General features: G+C 41.2%; 2 protein-coding genes across 2 annotated transcripts; one reads left to right on the top strand and one right to left on the bottom strand.

Moving 5' to 3' along the window:
- Positions 1 to 97: 97 nt before the first annotated feature.
- On the bottom strand, positions 98 to 5,434 carry fan1 (FANCD2 and FANCI associated nuclease 1). Its single transcript, XM_042413046.1, has 13 exons — positions 3,980 to 5,434; positions 3,757 to 3,897; positions 3,316 to 3,517; positions 2,999 to 3,232; positions 2,780 to 2,911; positions 2,572 to 2,680; positions 2,343 to 2,462; positions 2,042 to 2,206; positions 1,796 to 1,958; positions 1,610 to 1,713; positions 1,331 to 1,525; positions 1,015 to 1,143; positions 98 to 899 (listed from the first exon to the last, which is right to left on the bottom strand). The coding sequence occupies exons 1-13, from the start codon at positions 5,142 to 5,144 to the stop codon at positions 762 to 764; spliced, it is 2,997 nt and encodes a 998-aa protein (XP_042268980.1). The 5' UTR covers positions 5,145 to 5,434; the 3' UTR covers positions 98 to 761.
- Positions 5,435 to 5,559: 125 nt separating this feature from the next.
- On the top strand, positions 5,560 to 16,087 carry apba2a (amyloid beta (A4) precursor protein-binding, family A, member 2a). Its single transcript, XM_042413047.1, has 12 exons — positions 5,560 to 5,951; positions 8,305 to 9,553; positions 9,790 to 9,897; positions 10,134 to 10,173; positions 10,279 to 10,424; positions 11,045 to 11,131; positions 11,249 to 11,434; positions 11,614 to 11,793; positions 11,946 to 12,158; positions 12,648 to 12,767; positions 12,937 to 13,077; positions 15,332 to 16,087. The coding sequence occupies exons 2-12, from the start codon at positions 8,336 to 8,338 to the stop codon at positions 15,401 to 15,403; spliced, it is 2,511 nt and encodes an 836-aa protein (XP_042268981.1). The 5' UTR covers positions 5,560 to 5,951; positions 8,305 to 8,335; the 3' UTR covers positions 15,404 to 16,087.
- Positions 16,088 to 16,089: the final 2 nt, after the last annotated feature.

Below are 16,089 nucleotides of genomic sequence, written 5' to 3'. Positions count from 1 at the left end.
TGCATTTTGCTCTATTTTCTGAGATTTTATGAGACCAAATGATGAATCAGTTGGTGGAGAAAATGAAGATCAGGTTACTCAATAACGAAAACAATCATTAAGTGCAGCCCTATTGTTTTATTTCTATTTTTTTCCAGTTGAGTTGCCTCTAGTAAAGTAATAGCAAAACTGCATATTTATAGACATAACAGTAATTACTTGCATAACAAACCCATAGAGCTGTCATACAATTCATAAGCAGCCAACTAAATGTGAGTTTTCGTTGCTTGGCAACCAAAGACCCTGGGAATATATTGTTGCAAAAGAAAAGGAAACACAATCAGTTTTGTGTGGTTGTTGGATTCATTTCCTGTCATGCATCAGCTCGTATTATCTGTAAGAAAGCTATTTCTGATCCTGGCAGCTCTCAGTGATGATCTTCATCTCATAATTCACCTCTTCTTGTTGGAAGCAGTGGTTTCCCTGATAATAAATAATGCTAAATATCACAAGGCACAGCGTTTTCCACAACATTCCCTGTAACAAAATAGGATTCAATTTGTGACTCATGGAAGACAAATGCAGTTTTTAAGATGAAGATTTACACCACTATGTAGAAGCTGGATGGCCACAAGAACATCTAGTCTCCAGATGTCCAGAATCAGAAAAAGCACACAAATAATTTCTTCTGAGAATCTTTCAGCTGATGTTTCCATTATGTTTTACCACACTCTGATTCATTAGTGTTACAGTCTTATCAGTCAGTTCTTCTATGTCTCTGTTTATTCCAGACGAGCTCCTCTGGCTCCAGTAGCCACCACGTGACACACCTCCACATCAGCCCCCAGTTTCTGCAGCTCATCCAGCCAGATCTGTTGCTTCTGGGACAGCCGGTCATTGGGCCCCTTCACCTCCACCAGCTAAAACAACAAGACGTCCCAGGTCATCAGACTTGAAGGAATCAGACACCACAGAGTGTCTGAATGCAGGATAAATAAAATAAAAATTAATAACCATGATGTGATTTGATCTCACCTTGTAGCTGTTGTTGGAGGTGTTCCACACCACTAGGTCAGGCAAACCTCCACGGCAGTGCCTGTAGTCTTTTGCCATCCGTGCTATTATTCCTCCTAAGAAGGCTCCACCCAGGCATGAAACAAGAGACTGCAAATATCAATGCAAAACATGTTCAAGATAGTACCAACAATAACACATGTACAATGACAAAACATCTAATCCTAGTTATTTATCATAGCACATCTAGGCTTAATTTGCATTACCTGTCACAGTGTATCTAGACGTAATATGAGAAAAAACATTACATTACATTTTTAAGAATGACAGTAAATACCTGAGCCTGTTGAAGAGAGGAGAAACGCTCCCAGTTGGCCAATGAACACACTTTACCCTCCTGGGAGATCCAGACATCCTCCAACATGCTATGCAGCGTCTCCACAGAAGCTTCACTCAGTAACTGTACACGGCTATCGATTGCCTCCTCTCTGTTCTCATAGAAACTGTCAGTGTAAAGGTCCAGTGGACATGTCTGTGAGGGGAAAGGAAGATAAGTTAAACTTGCCTAGATGCACTGATATCCCTCAATACTTACAGTGTACTGAGCTTATCATACCTGGTATGGATTTCGGAAAACATCTGGAATACCCTCCATAAAAATGATGTCCCATAACAGAAGTGCAAACAACGTAGAAAATGTTGAGCCCTCTCCATGGATCCCTGTTACGTTAAAATAATGACAGTTTATTGTTCTGGTGATCAGGAGATACCAAAATATTTTTAAAAGGAGAAGAAAAGTTACCTTGATCAAAACCTTGTTGGTGGTAATGTGCTAAAGAGAGCTCTTCCACAGAGCATATTACAGTAGCATTAGCACTATCTTCCCCTTCTCCGTTTGCTGGAATAAGAAACCGAGATTTCCCCATGCCGCCTTCATGAGGAAACAGCTGTCCTCGGATGGTCACCTGCAGATAAAAGCCCAAACATGAAAATAATACATCTTTTACTTTAAATACATCCACATACTGACACATTGCGCACAACTCACATGTCTGACATCTTGGACTTGGATAGTGGGCAGGTCTTTGAGTTGTAGACGGTACTTCTTGCAGCTAGCAGACTCTCTCATCCTTACAGCTCTCTGATGGAGGGATAGCTTATGTCCTGTTCGCACCAGAGGGTCTAACAGCCCGTCTTTGATAGCACAAATAGCCTAGGAGCGACAGGAAAAGACCACAGTCAAACAAATTAAAAACACAATGGCTATTATTGAGCAAAGTGTTACAGAGAGAAATGAATGATGAAAATGTATCAAAGAGGTGAATGGAACCACAGATACAGGTACTCACTTGCTCAGGTTTTTTGAGGTGCTGGTGAAGGTTTAACGCCAGTCTGTCCCACCACCGCCCTCGGCTGTCAGGACAATAAACAGACTGCAATAATAAGGACCGCAGCTCCTCGACTGCTTCCTGCAACAACAACAAAAAAAGAACAATTTAAAAATATGACATAAGATTACAACTCACTTCAAACGTACTTAAATATGTGCAAGTGTGTAAGTGGATAACGCCAGCAAACCTCATATTGACGTAGCCTCTGTAAGATCTCCACTCCTCTGGATAAGATACGAGTGTAGGCCCATCCTGTTGTGAAACTGCGCAGGAACACTGGCAGCTCTTCCTGGTGACTACCCAACACAGTGATAATGTTAACATTAAACTACCACCAGGGACTCTGTGTCTGTGTTTTAGGCAGAAACAAATAAATAGATTGATGAGGTCCTCACCTGAGGTCATGATTTTGCCTCAACTCCTGCCAGGCATTTTTGGCAGCCGTGTAAAGCTCCAGGGCCTCGTCCCAATGGCCTGCCTGCATAGCTGAGGCCACTTCTTGCAGGGCTCGCATGGATGCTTCATATCTGGCATGAATTATGGAGCCATGAGTATTTAATCTTGCCTATCCTGCTGAAATAAAATACAATAAACTCAATTTGCAAACATCTCACCTGATGAGGTCCTCTCTGTCCTGAAACACCTTTGCTGCACGCTGCACTGTGTAGTCTGGGAAAGCCAGACGTCCTGAGTTGACCAGCAGGATGGTGTACAGCTGGCTCTGTCCACCAGCTGCCATCTCCTCCTCATCCATAGTGTCCGTCAAAGAGAAGAGTAGAAGGATGCGAGAGAAGACAGCACGCGGACCACGACGCAGACGCACACAGGAACCTGCAAGCTGCTTCGCTCTTTAAGGTCAGAGAGGAGAGGGGTGAGATCAGTCACAGCAATATAAACGCTGTCAATGAGAAAATGTAGAAGCTCGTTGCACCTTTTCAGGATGACAGCCCCAATGTTGCTTTGAGCAGAGGTCAGAGAGAAGAGGGACTTCTGCTTGCTCAGACGGAGAAGCCCGTCCACTAGCTGCTGTTTCTGTGTCCCAGAACTGCCCAGATGGAAGGTCTTAGCCAGAGCTTTGAGTTCAGGGGCCGGCAGGAGATCCAGAGCCTCTCCAAGGTCCTGAAGGTCACTCTCTTTGAAATGAAGAGAACATTTCCATGGGTGGGCATTAACAAGATAGAACGAGAAAATCTAAATGTTTGGGGTGATCTGGTGTTTAGACACCCTCCCTACCATCCGCACTACCTCAACAGAACAACAGTTACATTTCAGGAGGTGTAAAGTGTAAGAGTGGTAACCAACTTAATCATAATTAACTGTATTTACACCAATTATGGCAAAGAAATAATAAAAAATATGTACAATCAATCACCTGACTGTAGAAAACCACCCTGAACCAGCTCTTGAGCAACAGGTCCCAAATCACTGCATATCTCTCCATAATCCAGTTTATTAACTTGGAGCCACTTCAGTTTCCTCTGAAACAGTCTCACATACAGCTTCTGCCCCATGACTATGAGAAGGAAAACACATGAAAGTAACAAGGCTTTTAAAGATTTTTAAAATTACAATGACTGGGTGATATTTCGGCATACCTGAGAGCTTCTCAAATGCATGTATGAGTGACATATCTTCCTGGTTGAACAGTTCTCTGTCGTCCTCATTCTCCAGCACGGCCTGTAGGACGGTCTGGAAATTACGGAGGTAGTAGGGTAGTCGTTGTGGAGGAGAGCTCTCAACTGCCTGGTCGCTGTTGGTTTTCTCAGCACCAGACTCTGCCGGCAAATCACTATTGATCGATGCAGAATTTTTCTTATTTGTTTCTTCTGAACTAAAAAGGGGGTCACAAGTAGTGGTGGAGGGCGTCTCAGCTTTAAACTGGTCTATATCAGTCGTCTCTGCTGTACCTTCACTTGATGAGATTGTTTCTGTCTTTCTGCTGCTTCCCTCGTATTTAGCTTTTTTATTGAAATTGGACAACCTACCAGTGGAAGTTGTTTCTTTTTTTCTCTTTGTTAGTTTGTTGGAAGAAGAGAGCAACTTTGGAGTAAATAGTTTTCGGACGGTCTCTGGTTGAGATGCTTTTTCTAAACATGATAGATTTGCTGCTGGGGTCTCAGGACTGGTTGTTGTCAGGTCAATGGTTGCTATACAGTCTCTTTTGTCTTCTAAAGCCTCAACAAGAAAATTTTCTTTCTGTGAGCTGCTAAGGGCCTCTGAAGGATCTTCCTCTTTGTCAGGATAAGTCGGTGCATTTTTATCTTCAGTCTGTGTCTTCTCAGGTATCTTATGACATTTCCTAGATAACTTAGAGGACAGACTTCCCAGGTCAATTGTTCTAACTACAGTCTTACTTCTTATCTCCCGTGGCACCTGCTGAAAGTTACTCTTTTTGAAATAAGGACTGGTCTGGCTTTCTTTGACCTCTTCTTCTTTCTTTGGAGCCAGCTCCGGGGTCTTTGGGGGATTCCTTCTTGGTGACAACTGGATGCTTGGCACAACACTATTACTTGCTGAGGCGGCACTGCTGTCTCCTCTTTCAAAGTTCTGACATTGCAAATCAATGTGCTCATTAATCCTGAATCTGGGTATCAACTGGCCACACAGAGGACAGGCCAGTTTAGACGGCTGCGGGCTACTGAAGAACGAGGTGATGGGAGCTGTGCTGGAAGAAACCCCAGTTTTAACATCGCCTTTCTTCTTGCTCTTGGACAATGATAAACTTCGCTTGAGTTTGTCTTTGTTGGGTCTTTCGGTCATGGTGGAAAACAATGCTTTTAGGAGCTTTTCTTTGTTGCATCCTCCGAGTGGTAATATCAATACAAGTGTCGTGAGGTTGCTAATGCTACGGCACTGTTCGGCTAACCAAAAAATCGCTAATTTAGCTCAGAAAGAGACACTTTGAAACGGTGACACATTTGTTGCTCGCGGTGCTTAACATGCTCATTTAAAAAAAACACCAAAACAATCAAAAGAAAAGTTGTCAGTAGATCCACATATCAGTGAGCAGCAGCAGCAGTAACCTCAGCCGGTAACATAAGAGCAGCATAACAGTCCCGCTTTTCAGGCAGAAGCAACAGAGCGACGAGCGCAGTTTAGTTTGTAATAATCGATCACAGTTATATCGATGTGTTCTTTCAACTGCCCAAATGCAAAACTTAAAATATATATATTTTTAAAATTGTTGGTCTGAATGGGAAGTATTTATATGTTAAATAGTTAAGTTAGTTAAATAGTTAAATTATAGATAATTGTAATAACCCTGCTTAATGACACCTTAGTGCATTGTTAAATATGAATTAGTCTATTGTTTTCATTGCTTTAAAGTAAAATTATAATCAGTAGGTCAGTTATTTTGGTGTACGTACATGCACTCATTATATTATGCTTCTCACAGTGTTTTTTGGGGGAGCGGAGCAGTGAGCACATGATGGAGGGTGTATTTTCTACACAGGTTCCTGGGCTGCTGTGCGGCTTTTATTCAAAAATCACCATTCCGGAGAAGCAATCTGATCTGATCAGCACACGGGCATTTTAAAAGGAAGGCCGTCGACAGGACTGATGGTGGTAAGTGCCACACAGAATTATCTATTTACACATGTTTAAGATAAATGCAGTATATAGATGAATATGGGCCTATTCTGCTTGCGATAACAGAGATGGAGACAATGCTGAATGTGCTCTTCTGGTACAACATCAGCCCATAAACTGGATGTCAGCATGGTGCAGTCTATGCTTTAAATCAAGGTCGATGTGAATTGCAGCAGCGGGATAATATGATGATTCCAGATGGTAAAACCAGCAGAGTGTGTGCAGTGGTTTCAGCTCCATTACTGCGAGCAATATGCGCAGGAAAACCATATATCCGATTATCTTATTGATATTTAGGCAGATGGGAATGCGGCGTCCACTTGTGGGGAAACCGGAGCAACCACAACAACCACCCCTGCAGCTGCGGCAAAAGTTGAGCGTAATGGGCTTTTAAAATACCACCACAAATACGCCAAGGGCAGGGCAAAAATGCTTATTTTAAGTACTGAACATCAATCCAAGACTATAATGAGCCTTTTTTGTTTTTAATTAGCGGTTCAGCACCATGGAGAGGTCATGATTTGCTCCGCGTGTTGTATGTGTGTTGGCAGTGATCTGGGAGGATTAGGTTTTTGTGCTCATAATACCATAATCTCAGTTACATTATCATCTGATCGACACCGTGAACGACTGGGATTTGTTGTGTTTAATGTGTTAAACCTACATTATATCCAGGAGCTTGAGACCAAATCAAACTGTTTTTTTTCCATTTCATCACCAATGTGCATGCTTCATGTTTTGATGAGGGTGTTGATTTAGACATGTTTGGACTGGAATCAGACCACTGTGCCCAATGTGATTGCTTCGTATCTGTATAATTTAGTGTCTATCAAGTGATGAAGCCTTTTTTTTTTAAACCAAACTGTATGTAAAAAATGGATATTTATTTTATTTTGCTGAGTTGATGAAATCTCCCCTTCTTTTATAGGTGTTATATGTTGTTGTATGTTTGTGGTGCTGTAGGGCAGCAAATAACGATTATTTTCATTATCAGTTCATTTCTAGATTATTTTCTCAATCAATCCATTCATAGTTTGGTCTGTAGAATGGCAGAAAATAGTGAAAAATGCTCATCACATTTCTCAGAGCCCCACAAGGTAATGAATTGAAATGGCTTGTTTTGCCTAACCAACAGTCCAAAACTGGAAGATTTACCATAGAATACTAGAAAGATGGCATATATTGACATTTGAGAGGCTGGAATAAGTCATTTTTTGTAAAATTACAAATTATGACTTAACCAATTATCAAAATATTTGCTGATTGATTGTCAGTTGACTTATCAATACATAATTTCAGCTCTATTGTACTGTATGACAATATGTTTGATTTAGTGTAACAGTCTTGTGATTGCCATTGGTCTTTTTAGTTGTTGTTGGCCCCTTAAACTCCCTAAAAAAACATAACAGAGACACAGAATAGTGCAAATAAATATGATCCACAAGCTGTGTTTGCTTTTTTTATTGTGGTGTTACTGGTTTATTTGCCAATACATACAACGATGTGTTGCCATAGTCATCCATTTGGGGATGCTATTCAGATGTCATAAGAATGATGTACTATCGCACAAACAGTTTCGTCAGTGGACATAAGTCATGGGTCATAAATCGCACTAAACACATAATATAATATTTCAGGGATGAAATTGTGAGTGAGGGTGTATTTCATATAGAAAAAGTAACAATGATTTTACAGAAAACAGACATGACATAACACGCTACTGCTGTGACTCGCTTAAAACCGTTTTACTGCAGCTTTCCTGTTCTGCAGAACATCAAGACCAAATTAGAGCCGACACAACAAAGCAAGATGACAGATAACAAAACATCAGCAGCCACCAGACAAAAGGACTGAGATGATTCATGTGGGTGTTAGATGGAGTAAAAGTAATGGATGGATGTACTATATTATGACTTTAATAAGTGGCTACTGTTTGTGCTTGAAGAAGGGATTGTTTCTGTGTGTTTTAAGTATGAAAGAGAGACTTTTGCTCTGATATAATTGGAGATTTAATTCAAAATTTTAAGTGTGGTATGAGAATCTTTGACAATATGTTATTCAAATCTGGTGCACTTTGATAAATTTGCTGGTAATGTTTTATTGTGTTGTATCTAGAAGTGGTTATTTTGGAGCTAAAACCGATGAATAACATAAGATCTATTGTAAAACATACTACTAATATTCCTTTGTAGTATGAGAAAAAAGGCAGTAGGAGATTGCTGAGAGTATAAATGAAGATGTGCTGTTGAAGATATCAAGTGAAAATGTACAGAGAGCATAATGCAGGCATCTCAAAAATCTAATTTTGGTTATCTATTAATGTTCACAGGGTTGAGAGTAGTGGGCTTACAGGGCCAGTAATGGCTCATGGAAAGAGGCCAGGAACCATTTCCAAAATATTGGCTCCCAGCTCTCCGCCGTGCCCTGGTCCAGGACTCACAAAACAGAGCCAAGAAGAGCACAGTGGTTTGGTGAAGGAGGTATCAGCGCAACCACTGTGTACCTTGAAGGATGATAACAATGACCAGCTGACTCCTCCTGCCCCTGCAAACCACTATTACACGAGTTGTGACCCTCGTCCTGAGGACATGGAGGACACCTGCTCTGAGTACGACAATGTGGGCTCTGATGTCGAGCAGGATTATGATGAGGTACTACATTTAAACAGGGAGGGCATCATGGACATGAGGTATTACAAGCAGTACTGTCCTGAGGATGGTGGCTATATAAAGCATGCAGTGGGTGATAATATTAATGAGAGCAGCAGTGCCATTGACCAATTCACTCCCAGGCCTTGTCATAGCACAGAAATATGCGAGGGACCACAATCAGACACTAAGCCTCACAAGACAGGCCATCGGTTTAGGTCGCATTGCGCCCCCATTGCTGCAGATGAAGCAGAGGGGGAAGTGGAAAAGGGCCAGGAGAACAGGTTCTTCTTTAGTGACGGAGATGAGATAGAGGAGGTGCTGGATGGTGCCAAATTTATAGAGGATTTAGAGGAGACAGAGAACAGTGTTCAGAAGCAGGCTAGCCTTTATCAGGACAATGAGAATGAAAGAATTAGAAAGGGAGGTGATGAAAGGGAAAGAGAAGATGACACTCGAATCACAAGAAACTATAATATCCCAGGAGCCAATAAGAAGTGTGAGTCCTCTCACATGGGTCCAAAAGAGAAGGAGAGGCAGGGTAAAGGACGAGGGAGGAGGGGAGCAGGACAGGACATTGAGCATATTGTCTCTGGGATCAAAGAATGCACGACCAACAGCGCTGAACAGCGTCCAAAGACACTGTCAAAGGACTACAAAAAGGCCGCTGTGCGGACCAAAGCTAGATCTAGTTCCAGTAAGCAACATCCTCCTCCACCGCCTCGTCATTCCCATGCTCAGTCACCTGCCGACACACAGAAGGCTCAACCTCGTAGAGAGGCTCCTCCTGTTCCCAGACCCAGTCCCTCTGTTAACAGCCGGGAGAGTGATCCCAGGGTTATCGAACCATCCCTGGCTCCTCATCAGACACCAGAGCAACAGAGGGAGCCTCTTGAGGAGAGGCAGAGACCGCCAGAGAAACCCCAGCAGGTAACCATCGCCAATGGGGCAGGTCTTAGTCGGATCTCATCCCCTGTAGCTTGTGTTTGTTTGTGTTTCTACACAATCTGCCATATGCTCTAGAGTGAATTAAGTAAGATTTCAATTATGTGCTTTGCTACAAATAGTCTCTGTAGCCTTGTTCTCTTTGGCTTATCATCTACTCAGGACAACAAGAAATATTTCAAACAAGACTTGCCCAAGTTGAAGCAGTTGTTTGTGTACAGCAGGGTGAGAAGCCAAGCAAAGCCGTGATGCCTGAGAACGTGCCAGAACAGCCGAGGAGGCCTCAATGCCCAGAGCTCGTCCCTGCAGAGGAGAGCAATACTCCCAAGGTGAAGACTTATAACATAGCAAGAGGTTTCAGCTAAGATAACTATTGTTAATGCACCACAATATGGTTTTAGCTAATTTTTGAAACATATGCTTTTGTAACTGTTGTACATGGGCCACCATACTGACAAATAATTGCTGTGATGATTGATATGGTTAATAAAGTATATCCTCTTGAGTATTAATGCTATAAAATGATTGCCCTTGAAGTTTAACTAACATATTAATTTGTCTAAAGAAAACACAGGAAGCTGCTTCTTTTCCCAGCTTTGAGGACGGTAATTATTGCAGAATATTCTTACATTTATCAGTTTTCATCATTCTTTACACATTATAGTGTCTTATAATGTCTTACAATGAGAGCTGTTTGTTGTGCTGCAAAGTCCCAGGTCCCTGTGAGCCTGAAGATCTTATTGATGGAATCATCTTTGCTGCTAACTACCTTGGCTGCACTCAGGTGTTATCTGATAAGAATCCCTCCAAATCTGTCCGCATGTCCCAGGCCCATGAAGCTGTCAGTCGTATCAAGGTAATCTGCCTCTTTAGTGAGATGGTTGTTAACATCAATTGATTTGTTTTATAAATATTTAAATCTGCCAAGGAGGTTATTGTATACTTTCTTCCTGTCTGTGTATTGCAAAAACATAAGAACAGATTTAAAAAGAATTTCACAAACAGATTGGCCTTGGGACAAGGAGAAATTGATTAAATTTTGTTGGTGATCTGAATCTGGGACTTTTTCCAATAGATAAGTTGCCTTTTAAGCTTTAGCTATCAAACTAACAGAGATAAAGACTTGATACCAAATCCTAAGGGCATGTTTACAGGTTCAAGAAATCGAAATTGAAGACTTTAGGTATAACAGCAAGCTATTTGTTCAGCACTGTCAGAAGCTTGTTCTCTCAAAGTGCCTTTTACTGTGGTTTTAATGATTTAATGGGATGTATAACAGTATACATGTACCCGTTTGCCAGCTGGCCTATTTGTGAAAGGTTAGTTGTGCTGCAGTTATGTGTTTTTACCACAAGGTAGAGCTGTTGCATGACTTTTTTTTTTACTCTCCTTGAAAGTTTTCATTGTAAGAATAAAGTAGCAGCAAAAGCATAGAAATATGAAATGTCTGTTTCAAACACTTTATTTATTTCAAAGAGCCAAGATGAAGACTCTCAAATGATGACTGAAGTGGACCTGTTTATCTCCACTAAAGCTGTCAAAGTGCTCAATGCTGACACACAGGTTAGTAACTCTTAGATGTCTGTGTGTTGGATCAGCTCCCCTTCTGTGTTTAATCATCTTTTGATGCTATTTGCAGACATAATGAGCAATGATTGTCATTCTTTTTGCTCCACACAGGAGACAATGATGGACAGTGCCTTGCGTACTATCTCCTACATCGCCGACATTGGCAGTATTGTGGTTCTGATGGCACGGAGGCGCATGTCTCAGGCATCGTCAGAGGATTTTGCAGAATCTCCTGTTTCTACCAGTGAAGGGAAGAGTCAGTACAGGATGATCTGCTATGTCTTTGAGTCAGAGGATGTAAGTGTTTGCTGCTTAACTGCGCATACAGTTTTAGTTTTGAGTTTATACCTAAGTTTTGTTTTAGATATTTGCTCTGTGTTACTGAAATCATTGTGATCTTTCTCACCTCCTTGCTGTTGTCAACTGGGATAGTCTTTCTGCTGAGTAGTTTTCCCCAAACGCTCCCCTTCCCACAGGCGCAGCTCATTGCACAGTCCATCGGTCAGGCTTTTAGTGTGGCTTACAGAGAATTCCTGCGAGCCAATGGCATCAACCCGACGGACTTGAGCCAGAAACAATACAGTGACATCATCAACTCCCAGGAAATGTACCACGATGACCTCGTCCATTTCTCAAACTCAGACAACTGTAAAGAGGTGTGCCATTTTTTTATTCGTTGCAGGTAAATGATGACAGATTCATTTCCTAGAACATAAAGGCTGTAGGAGAATCTCACAAATCTTTTAAACTTAAAATGTGCTGAAGATGATTCAGTGGAAGAGTTTAAATACTTTTTTCTGTGTTCCAGCTGTATGTGGAGAAGCAGAAAGGGGAGAGCCTCGGTGTGGTGATTGTTGAGTCTGGCTGGGGCTCCATTCTGCCCACCGTCATCCTGGCCAGCATGCTGAACAGCGGCCCTGCAGCTCGCTCTGGTAAACTCAGTGTTGGGGACCAGATTATGTCCATCAATGACACCAGCCTAGTGGGGCTGCCGCTGGCCACCTGCCAGGGCATCATCAAGGTACGGAGCGTATCAAGCACCTCCAGATAGTTTTTGGACTCATTCAGCCTTTGTTCAGTCTCATAGCACAGTGGTTGGCACTGTCGCCTCACAACAAAAAAGTTTATCTCCATTTATGTGCGATTTTCTGGCCACACTGCAAAGACAAGGAGACTCTAAATTGCCCTTAGGTATGGATTTAAGTGTCTGTGTATTTATGTGAGATGTGTGATGGATCGGTGACCTGTTCAAGGTGTCTCCTTGATTTCTGCTCATTGCATACTGAGAGTCTCCAGCCTTCAATGACCCTCAAAAGGATTAAGCCGGTAGACAAGAGAGATAAATCAAAGCATGTTCCATTTAATTATTAAACAACACCCTAAGAGAGTTATTTCATCCACACAATTATGCACTTACACATAGAAACACCACACAAGTTCTTAACTAAACATTAAAATCACAATTTTCTCTCAATCTCTTATGCTTTCTTTTTTTTGGGATATATTTCAGGGTCTAAAGAATCAGTTGAAGGTAAAGCTGAGTATTGTGAGCTGCCCTCCTGTCACCACTGTCCTCATCAAGAGACCTGATCTCAAGTTTCAGCTTGGCTTCAGTGTTCAGAACGGCATTGTGAGTAAGCCCTTGTCAGTATGACACTTAAGACTCAAAATTAATGGTGGGCAACACCTGAAAAGCATCACTATGTCTTAATGAGTGAAAGCTGTGCACATATACTATACTACTGTACAAATGATGTTATGTTAATCTTTACTGAGCAAAGTTGTTTTCACATTCTCAGATCTGCAGCCTGATGCGGGGTGGCATTGCTGAGCGAGGTGGTGTGCGTGTTGGACACAGAATCATTGAAATAAATGGTCAGAGTGTGGTTGCCATGGCTCATGAGAAGATTGTTCAAACCTTGTCTGTGTCAGTGGGTGAGGTAAGAACTCCTTGTGCCGCAAGATGGCAATTTTCACTGATTACTGCACCTCATGGATCACTTAACTTTTTTTAAAGATATACAGTGCTGCTTTGACAGTCTGTGAACCCTTCAGAATTTTCTCTATTTCTGCATAAATATGACCTAAAACGTGATCAGATTTTTACACAAGTCATAAAACTAGATAAAGGGAACCAAATTAAACAAATGAGACAAAAACATTAAACTTTTTCATTTATTTATTGTGGAAAATGATCCAATCTTACATATTTGTGTAAGGCAAAAGTATGTGAACCCTTGGTTTCAGTAATTGTTGTGACCCTCTTTTGCAGCAATAACATCAACCAAATGTTTCTAGTAACTGTGTATTAGCCCTGCACATCGGCTTGGAAGAATTTTAGCCCACTCCTCCTCACAGAACAGTCTTAACTCAGGGACCCCAGGGTAACATCTGATGGGCTTCTTTGTATGAACTGTCTGCTTCAGGTCCTTCCACTGCATTTCCATAGGATTCAGGTCAGGACTTTGATTCAGCCATTCCAAAACATTATCTTTCTTCTTCTCTAGCCAGAAACACTTTCTGTTGAGCTTCAGTTCACAGACAGATACCTTGACATTTTCCTGTAGAATTTACTGATACAACTCAGATCTCATAGTTCCATCAATTGATGATTGCAAGTTGTCCTGGTCCAGAGGCAGCAAAACAGGTCCAAACCATGATAATGCCACCACCATGTTTCACAGATGGGTTAAGGTTCTTAGGCTGGAACGCAATGTTTGCTCATCAGCAAACATAATGCTTCTCATTCAAGCCAAAAAGTTTGATTTTGGTGTCATCCATCCACAGAACATTTTTTCAATTGCTTTCTGGCTTATCCATGTGGTCTTGAGCAAATTGTAGACAGCAGCAATGTTCTTTCTGGAGAGAAGTGCCTTTTGTCCTTGCAACTCTGCCATGCACACCATTGATGTTTAATGTTCTCCTGATGGTGGACTCATGAACATTGACTGTTGACTCATGAACTTGCCACTGCAAGACAGGCCTTCAGTTTCCTCGATGTTATCCTGGTGTCCCTTGTGACCTCCCGGAGTATTACACGCCTTGCTCTTGGTGTGATTTTTGTTGTTGACCACCCCTGGGGAGGGTAACAATGGTGTTTGATGTCCTCTGTTTGTACATGATTTGCCTGACAGTCAACTGGTGGAGTCCAAACTCTTTAGAAATGGTTTTGTATCCCTGAGAGAGTGAGTATCATCTTCTAAGGTCCTCAGAAATCTCCTTTGTTCGAGCCATGACACACTTCCACAAACCTGTGTTGTAAAGCTCAGACTTTGATAGTGAAGACACAGATTTCTCTTCTTTAAATAAGGCAGGGCCTCCCAGACTCACACTTGATTGTCATCCCATTGATTGAAATACCCGACTCTAATTTCCCCTTCAAATGAATTGATCTTAGAGGTTCACATACTTTTGCCACGCACAAATATGTAAAATTGGATAATTTCCCTCAATAAATAAATGAACAAGGTATGGCTTTTGTCTCATTTGTTTAATTGATGGAAATGTGATCACATTTTTATGCAGACATAGGGAAAATTCTAAAGGGCTCACAAACTTTCAAGCAGCACTGTACATACAGATTAGAGCAGTTTGAGATTGGTTCCAGGTCCAGATTATTGCATACATACAGCACTACAGGATGCAATTAATCAATAATAAACTCAGTAAGAGACAGTTAGATAAGAAAATTGTGATAAATATGAAGCTACAGCATAAAGACATAAAGAGTGGGAAGGGATACCTTTGGACAGACCCAGGCTAGCTGTTTACCCCTGTTTTCAGTCTTTATGCTAAGCTAACTAGCTACTGGCAATAGTACTTGAAGCTTGAGATTTGAGCACAAGGAAATAAATTTGTGCCCTAAAGTGGACAGTTTACTTTAAATAGAATTACAAATTGCTTAAATTTTGCCCAGACAAGTTTTCTCACTCGATTTTATCAGCTGTTAACATGCTGTGGTTTTGTTTTTTGTGTGTTTCTTTCTGCCCATTTTCTCCCAGTATATATCTCCATTAAAGCTTATTATTTGTCAGTAATGGATCCAAGGTCTCTTCTGCATCTTTGGTAGCACAGATGGGAATAAATTAGGCCTGGATTCAAGTGATGTGATTACGACTGTTCCTCTATAAATGGCCTCTTAAGCTGCCAGTGTAATTGCCCCCCACTCCTCTCATCTGTGCCTGTCTTTGCCAGATCAACATGAAGACGATGCCTGCTGTGATGTTCAGACTGCTGACCGGACAGGAGACACCTACCTACATATAAAGACCCTGCATGGATCAGCCCACTGTAGTTCTGCATGTCTGGCTGGGTGTAGACGGTGATGGACAGATGATGGACAGGTGGCTCAGTGGGACGAGGAGAATTTATTTTTCTATCATTTTATTTTTTGGCCTCTTGTTGCAATGCTGTAAAGAACATCCAGTTCTCATTTTCAGGTTTTATCTTGAATTACATTGTCATAATGGCCTTACAATGTGAATACTCTGTCTGTAGTACTGTACGTGAGTTTCTGGTGTTGAAAAGAAGTAGCTTTAAGGTCATGATTATTTTCTTATGAAGAGATAAATTAGTACATTTATATTTTATTTAGTCATTTTTATAATGTGTATGGAGTTTAAAAATGTACTTCTACTGTAAATACTTTGGATTACTCAAGGAAAGGCCATATTACTCCTACAGTATATGCATGTTATAATGAAGAATAACTGACCAGGGATGAATTCTCAATCTGACATGATAATCTATTACAGTAAGTATTAAAAGAAGCTAATATGCTGTACAAAGGCACTAAACTATGTGTATTATGGTGACGCTGAAGGCCAAAGACACACCTACTTTTCAAAGACAAACAGTATGGGTGATCATTACCTTTACCAGAGCGTACAAGAATGTATCGAAGCAAACATTACTGAATGAATGTAATGTTAAAACACACTAAGAATACAGTC

Source organism: Thunnus maccoyii, chromosome 5 (assembly GCF_910596095.1).
Source record: "Thunnus maccoyii chromosome 5, fThuMac1.1, whole genome shotgun sequence".
Taxonomy (NCBI): domain Eukaryota; kingdom Metazoa; phylum Chordata; class Actinopteri; order Scombriformes; family Scombridae; genus Thunnus; species Thunnus maccoyii.
The sequence above is the reverse complement of the archived record's forward strand: the minus strand, read 5'-3'. Positions and strand labels throughout refer to the sequence as shown.

Bases quoted from the DNA above. Each gene is read 5' to 3' on its own strand.
- apba2a (XM_042413047.1), top strand. From the start codon at position 8,336: ATGGCTCATGGAAAGAGGCCAGGAACCATTTCCAAAATATTGGCTCCC. The intron at 10,174-10,278 runs GTAATTATTGCA...TGTGCTGCAAAG, and splicing joins TTTTCCCAGCTTTGAGGACG to TCCCAGGTCCCTGTGAGCCT. The intron at 10,425-11,044 runs GTAATCTGCCTC...TTTATTTCAAAG, and splicing joins AAGCTGTCAGTCGTATCAAG to AGCCAAGATGAAGACTCTCA.
- fan1 (XM_042413046.1), bottom strand. From the start codon at position 5,144: ATGACCGAAAGACCCAACAAAGACAAACTCAAGCGAAGTTTATCATTG. The intron at 3,233-3,315 runs GTGCAACGAGCT...CTGACCTTAAAG, and splicing joins GGGGCTGTCATCCTGAAAAG to AGCGAAGCAGCTTGCAGGTT. The intron at 900-1,014 runs GTGAGATCAAAT...TTGTTGTTTTAG, and splicing joins CCTCCAACAACAGCTACAAG to CTGGTGGAGGTGAAGGGGCC.